The following is a 9,648-nucleotide window of genomic DNA, read 5'->3' on the forward strand; positions in this document are numbered from 1 at the left end:
GTGGTTGTACCAGGCGTCCTGAACACGCTGACAGACAGGCTCTCCATAGAGATGCTGAGTTATTTTACTGTTGATGGGGGTGCCGCGCTGCTGCAAGCCTGGGCAACGTCGGTCTGCTTGCAGTCGTTGCGTTGCATTTGCGAGTTACCAACACCCCAGCCGTCACGGGTAAGAAACCAGAGCTTTGTCCCAGCCAAAGGCTTGTTCTTTCCAGCAGCAGTGAATTGCATTTGATTTTTTTTTTTTTTCATTGTAAGCCTCTAGATCTGCCTAGAAAATTGTGCAGGAAACCTGCACTAAGGCTGGCCGGAGCAGGCATCTCCCTCGCTGAGAGGGACCGTTTTGACATTTCCTCTTCTGAACGGTTGAACCACGTCCCTCTTTCTCCCTCCCTATCCTTTAATTACATTTCCCCTCAGTGGTTAGGACTACAAGTTTCACTCCATGCTTTCTGATTACAGAGGCTATAGTTCAAATATTTTAATGAAGTAGAAAAAAAATAAGCGTAGATCTAGCTATTTTTGTGCTTTGGTGAAGGGTCAGGAGAAATCACGGGGTAGTTATTTATTGTGTGTGTGCCACCAGCAGTGTGCTGGGCATTTCTACAGGCAGGAGCATGCTCTTGTGCAAACTTGGAGATCCCAGAGCCGAGACCATCACTTTGGGGTCGGGTCTTGTGTCATACTGAGGCATCCGACTGTGCAATACAAGGGAGATGGACACTGGGTGGCTGTTTTGCTGAACAGCTGGTTAACAAGGCAGCTTAGGGGCAAAGCCTCCAGGATCCTTGCTTTTTTGACAACAGAGCCTAGGAATTATTTCCTTTTTTTGTTTTATTTTGACGGTGCTGCCTGGCACATTAAGAGTTTTTAAATAAAACTTGGGTCTTTCCAGCAAGACCTTTAGCATCGGTGGGCTGCTGTGGCAGATCCTCCCCGTCTGGGGAAGCAGCAATGCAGGATGCACGGCGGAGGACACGCCAGGATGGCAGCACGGGGTTGTCCACGAGCACTTTATACTCCTTTCTCAGGGGCCAGGCACCGTGCTGGGCTACAGCCAAGGCGGGATGTGAGGGTCCCACGTCCCTGGAGTGAGCAGCCGGGGGGGGTCAGCTCTGGGCAGCAGCTGTGACAAGTCTTTTGTGCTGTTTTGGGGTGTTGTGTCATTGTGGCCAGTTGCTGGATGAGCTCTTCCCCTGTGGTACGTGATCCTGTCGGTTGGCACATTGGAAAAGGGAAAAGAGAGATGCTCCTCAAAGCAAAGAAGTACCACATCCTATGTTTTATTTCTGTCAAATGGCCACTACATGGCTCAGGGTCTGGATGAGGTTTTTCATTTGCGTGTTTGAGACTTTGGCACTGTGAAGATGTTGTACGTGTGTTTCTGATGCTCTGCTCAGCCAAGGCTGGATGGTACCACTAGGCACTGGAAAGGTCAGGAGTGGGAGGGACAGGCTTCACTGGACGGGCTGGGGCACTTCATTCCCGTAACACCACCAGATCGGGGATTGGAGTGTCTGCTCACGGCGTGGGTGGCAGAAGTAGCCAGAGGAAAAACAACTCGGCAGCAGCTTGTGGTCCCTCTTTTGTACGTCGGGTCGATGGCGCTGCTTCCCAGCCAGGGTCCTGCTTCACAAACACTCCTCAGATCATTGCTGTGCAGGGGCTCGGGCTAACGCTGTCCTAGTTGGTGGGAGATGTTCGTGAAGTTCAATGGCCTTGAGATCTTGTCACTTCTGAAACTCGAATACAGGAGTTCCCAATGCCAACTGCTAAGCCTCACTGTGATTTTTGGTCCATACCTGGCATGGCGATCACCTTGTATAAATGATGCCAGGGATTCAGTGGTCCCCGTTCAGTCCCACCTGGAGTTTTTATCCCCACCTCTGCGGCAGCATTTGCTGGCTGGGCTTGTCCCCGGCAGGGAATCAGCCAGGGCTGGGGTTTGTGGGACAAGGAGAGCTTAACCCCGTGCAGAGCTTCGGGCTGGGGTTTGCAGAGCTCCAGTGAGGGAGAGGGATACACAGGGTAAATCATGCTCCCTGGACCTGTCCTCCTGATGCCATTCAGCTTTTGGTATGAGTGGGGCATTACATGAGCCTAAATGTGCGTGCGCATGGAGCGATGGGGACATGGGCACCGCCGGTTGGTGTCCGAGGCGGGTCAGTCCGGGTGCTTGGGACCAAGAGGAGGGCAACGGCTGAGCTGCTGGCGGGTCCCTTCAGTGGCATCAGTCTGGGAATATGCTGTTGTTTTTATATGAGATGCCTGAACAGCCAAACCTAGAACTCTCTGAGTTTGCACTTCATAGGGAAAGGTAAATCAATTTATCTTGGGGGGGGTGGGAGGGTGTTATTTGAGGGGTAGAACTGAAAGAAACAAGGTTTCCTATTTTATTATGAGAGATATTTTTCCACTAAATTACCACTTCCTAAATCATGTCCTTTGTCCAACTGTAAATAGCCAGGTGTGCCGTGAAGACATGGGAAGGCTCCTCGTGGTCACATCCATACAATCCACACTGTTACACAATATTGGGCTGATTTGTTTTATACTTACGAAATTACAGAAATAAAAGCAATTTTACTGGATGGCTCTGGGGTTTTTTGTTTGTTTTATTAATTCTTTTTTTTTCTTTCCTTTTCTCACCCTGTTTGTGGCCAGTTTGGGGGACATTTGGAAGCCCATGGAGCTGTACGGGTGTGCCTGAGGGCATTCTTCAGCCGTAAAAGGAACTGTGCTCACCAGACTGGGATTTCTTGTGGGTTTTCAGAGCAGCCAAACTAGAAATGGAGCTGAGCTTGTCTCTGGCATGGGACAACAAAGGCAAAATGAAAGGAGTGGCATGATATGACTGTTGGGAATTTTTTTAAGTACCAGCTAATTCGCTCTCAGGGCACAAGAATACAAATAACAGTGCTAATTTTGACTATCCAGAATAGTTCTCACCTTATCTCCCCCAGCTGAGAGAGGAAGTTAAATAAGCCCTGCAATGACCTCCGCAAAAAATAATAATTAAATAAATAATAATTAAATAACTTGGCTTTCACTGTGGGGTGGCACAGGGCCTTGGGGCTGTGCATTTCCAGCTCTGCATCGCCTGGAGCTTTGCTCACAGTCATGTTTTGAGTGGAAAATCCTGATGCAGCTGCAGGTCATGTTTTGGAGCAAATCTGGGTTCATGGCAACATCGGCCCATGGTGTGTTTTTGCTGGGATGTGACCCCATGTGCCCCTTCCCGATGCTACGAGCAGGAGAAAGGGGCTGCACAGCGTAACCCAAAACGTTTGCGACCCTTTGTCAAGAGCAGTGTGGGACACCCAGGCAAATGCTGATTTTTGGAAAGAGCCATTGCTTGGGCCTCCTCGTTCTAAACAGACCTGTTTTCCAGCATTGGTGCAGGAGGGCCACCACCGCCATGGCTGGAGGTGACCTCAAGCCAGTCCCCTGTACCAGCCGCCCCTGAGGATGCAGTGCTGTCTCAGCATCTAGCAGTGAAGCAAAATTCCCTCAGATTCCCCATCTCATGTTGTATCAGTCCCTGGACCACTGGGGCCCAATAACCACTGGGGCTATGCATGTCTTTCAGAGGTGTGATTCAGAAAACAGGTGTTACCCCTCAAAAAGCCCCCCAGGGGTCCCTGTACCCCATGGCAGGTGTTTGGCTGCCCCACAGAAGGTGCATGCTGTCTTCCCAGAGGCTACGATGGACCTTCAATACCCCCAGCATCTTGGGTTCATGTGTTTGCTTTGGCATTGGCTAAACCACTGCTGAGGTATTTCCAGGGAGATATGTTGCCACAGCAACCGGGGATGGAAATGCCGCTTCTGAGGGGTGAGTACCACCACAAACATCTGTCTGCACCGGGGTGTCGCAGCGCGGGACGGGCGCAGAGCAGAGCCAGCCCTGCTGGGAAGGAGCGAAGAGAGGTCAAGGACAAGTTAAAATTGGAAAGAAAACTGAACATGCTGTTTCATAGGACCTTGCTTGCTCTCATCTGCCAATTTTTTTCCACCCCCCACCCCCCCTTCCTATTGCCAGTGGGGCGGTGTGAGCATCTCCTCTGGCGGGTGGGGCAAGGGGGTCCACGGTGGCCAAAATTTCTGGGAAGAGCCACCAACTTGCAGGGGCTTTTTCTGGTGACCTTGGCCACTGCAGGTCCCCTTTCACCCACCGTCATATTTTAAATCTACTTGTCACTGTGTTATTCCTCCCCATCCCCAGATTTGCAGCGTGCTGCACATTTTTGTGCTGAAATTCAGAGCTCCATGCTGGAAGCTGCCAAGCGTGAGTCTGGATTGTGTAATGAGCTTCATCTATTATTTTTATTTTATTTTTGCCCAAGAAGTTTTTGGAAAAGCAGTGTCTGAGAGCCTGGAAAGACCTGGCAGCTTTTGTGTCTTCCATGGCTTTGCTTTCCTGGGTGTGGGTGGGCTTGAGCCCTGTGCAGAGACTTTCAGGCAACAGCCCCCCACCTTATGCCCCGCAGTTCCTCCTTCCTCCAGGTCTGTGTCCCAGCTCGAAGCAAGGATGCACTCACATTTCCAGATGTCTCCCTGAAAAATACTGTTCTTTGCATTTTTCTCTCAACAGCCCCAAGCTGAGGTTGAATTTGCTTAACGAGTAGAGGGAAGGAGTTGCTTTTGCAGTCATGGACTGAGTCCTGTGCTAAGCCCACAGCAGCACTGTTGGGGACGCCCCCAGTGTGTCACCAGCCCTCAATGCCCTTAGTGTCTGAGCCAACTGGAGCTGAAGGAGCTGCTGGACGAGGCCCAGCCCGGTGCTGGGGACCCCGCAATGCTAGCTGACCCAGGAGAGCATTTGGGCAATCTGGTCCTGGGACTTTACAGCCTCAGACACTAGCCCAGGGGCTTTTGTGCCTCATTTGCTGTTGCTACTTCCTTTCTCACCTCCTACGAGCAGTAGAGCTAGATGGCCTCATTTTCCTTTCTTTCCTCATGTTGCCCTGCTCCCACCCTGCCTGGTCCCACATTTGCATGCTGCTGGGATCAAGCCCAGCTCAGCACTTTCTCTGACCAGGGCAAACCCAGCCCAGGTCCTGCTGCAGCTGAGTTCAAGCTGCTGCCGCTCCTCCAGCAGCATCCGCAGACTTTGCGCCTCCTTACCCCACGCAGACCACCTCCCCGGGGCCTCCCGCCTCCTCTGCTTGAACGTGACCCAGAGGCGCAAAAATTGTTCAGAGGAAACGACTGTGAGCAAACCGACAGCACGGTACAAGTTTGTATCTGCAGGAACCCAACATAAAAACATCCCCCAAGGTCACAGCTGCTGTGCAGGCGTCTGCAGCGGGCTGTGGGCACCCCTCTGGGCTTACACATTATGCTTGTAAACCCCTGTTTCCACTAATTAGGTTTTTCTTATTTTTTATTTAGGTGTTACAGTAATATATTTATTCTCACAGCAGTTTATTGCAAACAAAGCAGGCCCTGACTTCACATCACAGCATCCCAGCACCTGAGCTGCAGCAGAAAGCATCTCAGCCCCATGAACTTGGCATCTCTCGGCAGGTGACCACCCAGTCTGGGCAGGTAATTTAACAATTAGCAGCCCAAGCAGAGTGCTTCCCTGCGATTACCACCTGGCAGAGGCAGGGGGGTGTGTTAGCAGCTCACACAGGTTATCACCGGGAGAAGCATCATGGCAAACAGGGGTGTGTGGGTTGCGGCCCCAGCACGAAGCCGGCCACGCCAGCCAGCTGGCACACTTGCACACCCACGTTGCTGTTGTGGGGCCAGGTAGCTTAGTGCTGCCAGCCCAAACCTATTAAATTCCCTGTTATAAAGTAATTTGAAGAGTGCCAAACCCAGGGGTGGCATGGGCATGGGACAGGCATGAGTGATGCTGGCATGCAAGCCCACGAGGGCTTAGGCTATCTTTTTTTTCAATCATTTAGATGTTATGGCCAAGAGGGTGCCCATGCTGGGTGCTAATAGCAAGCCAGGAGAAGACCCAGGCCTCGTGGGTGCTCCTGTGCTGCGGTCCCCTGCTTTCCACATCATCCTGGTTGCATCCACAGGGTCCAGCCCCACTCATTGTCTGCAATGTGGCTCCAAGAGATACTAAAATGGGAGATGCATATTATCTCCCAATGGAAAGTATTTTAGCTAAATCCATGCTATAACCATTTTATTGACTCCAAGTACCAGAGAGAAGGTTAGAAGTGACTCTTTTACAAGTCATTTTGCTGTTAAATTTAGCTGTCCTATTTTCATTATCCCCATGGCTTTGGCAAGGGTGAGCAGCCTTCCCTAAAAGGCCTCGTTTCATACAGTAAGTTATTTGCTTCTCTCCTGACAGATATGTAAGCTTATAAGGTTTGTCTGCTCCGCTCAATAACAGTATCAGCCTTCAATCTTATATGATTAGTATCAGCATTTCATATTTGCTTTTGGCTTCCCGTCTGACAGCTTTCCATGTTGCTGAGGACTGGGGTGTTGGGATGGTGTCGCACCACTCGTAATGTAGGATCATCTGATTTTGATTCCCAAGCTTCATGGTACGCCCAAAAGATTTGGGTAAATGGTTCATCTGCTTTTTCCCCCGTTTACCCTATTGCCCAGTAAAGATAATCAATTCGTTCCATTCATTTCCTGGTTGTCAGGGCTGCAAAATATCTAGTTGACAGGTCAACGTGACAACAAGCGATGGGCAATTGAACATGAGAGGTGATGATGTTAAAAGAAATGTTCCAGAAAGGGAAGATTCTTCCTAGGTTAAACTTTTCCATATTTCCAAAACCATTTTCCCCTGCAGAGATGGGGCTTGTTCCAGCCTCGGTGGCCATGGGCAGCCAGCGCTTCCTTCAAGGAGGTCATGGGATGGAGCCTGTCCTTCCAAGGAGGGACTTCAAGCTTCAAGACCCCTTGAAGCTGCTGGGGTCTTGGCTTTTTTGGGGAAACATCCTCTGTTTCCCCCAGAAACAATCTTCCTCAGCCCCAGTGCTCCCCAGCAAAAAGCTCACCCCCTTGGGGCTGTGCCCTCGTGGCTGCCTGGTAGGATGCAGTACAGGTACAGGGTCTCCAGTCCACAGCTTCTGGGGTTTCCCCAGAGGAAAAGCTTCGCCCGCCACCGACCCCCTCAAAAGCTTCCCACTGCAAAGATGCTGGCCCCCAAGTTTCAGCCTGGCATGCACAAATCCAGCCCCTTTCTTAGTGATATTTATTTAGAGCTGTGCCTGTGCCACCCTGCCGAGCATCCCTCGTGGTGACCCGAGCTCGCCCGCCCAGCCCCTCTCTCAGCTGTGCCTTTCAGGAAATGCTGGAAATGCTTCGAAATGCACCCAGCCTGGCCCCATGCAGGCACTGGGAACCAGCCAAGCCCCAGCTGGGCGGCCTCATGGTGGGAGGGGGCCAAGCTGGATGCCCAGCTGCCCCATGGTCGTCTCTGAATTGCTGGGTGGGGGTTCCTGTGCCCCTACCGCCCCCGTTCCTGACCCTTTTTCTGAGGCCACCTTTGGGGGAAAAAGTAGAACATGGGTTAGGGACACGAATGGGAGACCCACAGCCTGAGGTGGCTGCTGGGGCAGGAAAAATGATACCCCGGCCCCAGTTCCTAAAATCTTCTCCTGGGACCCCCATCATCTCCTCCCTGCCCCGTGGTCCCTGCTCACCCCTCCATTCCCAGAAAGGGCCCCTGCCCAGGCGAGGTTGCATCCTCTGTGGGCAGGCAGCTCCGTCCTGGTGGCATGTGGGTTTGGCAGCGGGTTGGCCCTGCACTCTCCCGCACCCCGTCCCACCCCCGGACCATGTAGGGCACTGACTGCTCCCAGCCCTGAGCTTATAGGAAGAGGAAACCCGGTCCCCACGCAGAGGAGGAAACCCGACAGCCCAGATGTGCACAGAGCAACGCCGATAGCATTCGTATTTTCTTTTTTTCCCCTCCTCTCTGCAAACAGAGGAGCTGCTCGGGCACGGTCCAACCCACAGTGCTGCGGCACAGCCCTGGCACAGCTATGGGGCAGAAGTGCATGGAGAAGGTGTCCTCCTTCCTCTTCGAGTATGACACCCCCAGGATGGTGCTGGTGAGGAACAAGAAGGTGGGACTGACCTTCCGGCTGATCCAGCTCATCGTCCTGGCATACATCATCGGGTAAGGCTCCCTGTCGCCTGCTTTCCCCCGAGGAAATGCTTTGCCACTAGGTTAAAAAGCAGTGGAGATGAAGGGGCTCATATATCCTCTATATCCTGGTGCATGGTGGGTTATTGCTGATGGCACCACATCTCCTGAGCTGTGGCCACTCCCATGCTTCCCAGTGTCCCACCATGGGTCTTCCAGATGGCCGCCTTGTCCCCATGTCCTCCCCAGAAGCTGCTGCATCTGTAGGCTGGAGGCTTATCTCTGCCCAGCCCTGCTTTGCACGCCAGGGCCCCGGTTCCTTGCTGAGCCGCATCCAAATCCCGCTCGAGCTGCTGGACGGTGGCCTGAGAATCTGTTGTTATTTTTATTTTCATTTATATTAACTAAGAGGCAGCTGAGGCCAGCGCGGTGATTTGTGAGACCCAAGCGGCTCGAGACAGGACCATAAATCTCCCTGTCCGCCGCCCCGCCGGGGAGACAGGGCCAGCCCAGCAGCTGGGGCCAGGATGGAGCCTTGCTCCAAATGCCTGGTTTGCTTTGCTTGTGGGAGGCAGCTCCAAGAGCAGCCGCAGTGCAAGAGCAGCTGCTTAAAAAAGGCAGCGTGTGGAGCAGCAGGCTCAGACCCGTGCAAGGATGCGTGTCCTCAGGGGCCCCAGGGCTGCTGCTCCTGCCCCGGCAATTCGGTCCCCGTCCCCTCGGCATGGTATGATGTGCCATGCTATGGGATGCGATGGTTGAGAGCAGTGCAACAATCTTCACCGTGTCCCCATGGCTGCTGAGAGCTCAGCCATGATCTCTCAGAGAGAGATCGGCACCCTTCCATCGGGAAGGGCCCCACAGCAGCAGGCTTGCAAGGAGAGCGGGTGTCTAGACATGAAGTGGAAAAAAAAGGTATTTTGGGGGCGTAGGGTGCCTAGTGCAGCCCAAAGGAGAGGCAGTAGCTTCCAGGGCTCAGTGCAAGTGAGTACCTGCAGGGAGCACTGGTGCCCATCCTGGCTTTTAGCCCAGTTATCCAGATAAAGAGGGAAAAGCTTCCCGGGGGGTCACCACAGGACTCTTGCATTGCTCCCCAGCACTTTGGCTCACGAGGATGATCCTCATCCCAAACTGCTGCCAAGCCAAGGTCTCAAGGACGCTCTGTTGCAAAGCGTTTTGCACTGGCCCAGACTGGTGTTACTGGGAGGATCGTTGGTTCTCCTGAGAACTGAGTCCACGAAGCCCCAGGACTCAACAAACCCAGCCGGGTGCAGCTGCTCCTGCAATGGGGAGCTGGCAGAGACTGTTGCTTAGAGTGGGACTTCCTAAGGAAATGTGGCTTAAGCAACCCAGCTAAAACGGGACAGGCAACCAGGGGGGAACAGAGAGAACCAGCTTGAGGGTGACAGCCAGGGGCAGAGGGAAGGCAGTTGACATAAAGTTGCCGTAATTCCTAATTTTTGCCATTTTGGTGGGGTAGGGCTCTGCTAGCAAGGGGCTGTCTGTGAGTGCGGGTGCCCATAGCCCCCCCGGCCATTGGCATTCTGTCACTGCCTGTAGCACAGCCTCCAGTTC

The 9,648-nt window shown here is 52.8% G+C and overlaps 1 protein-coding gene across 1 annotated transcript in view; it reads left to right on the forward strand.

The window, feature by feature from the left end:
• The first annotated feature begins 7,913 nt into the window (after nt 1-7,913).
• P2RX1 (purinergic receptor P2X, ligand-gated ion channel, 1) overlaps nt 7,914-9,648 on the forward strand; it is a 12,125-nt gene continuing 10,390 nt past the window's right edge. Inside the window, exon 1 of the mRNA XM_010151378.1 lies at nt 7,914-8,109. Within this exon, the coding sequence (XP_010149680.1) occupies nt 7,973-8,109 (137 nt within the window). The 5' untranslated portion in view covers nt 7,914-7,972. The remainder of the gene's footprint in view (nt 8,110-9,648) is intronic.

This window comes from Eurypyga helias, unplaced genomic scaffold (assembly GCF_000690775.1).
Source record: "Eurypyga helias isolate BGI_N326 unplaced genomic scaffold, ASM69077v1 scaffold10045, whole genome shotgun sequence".
Lineage (NCBI taxonomy): Eukaryota > Metazoa > Chordata > Aves > Eurypygiformes > Eurypygidae > Eurypyga > Eurypyga helias.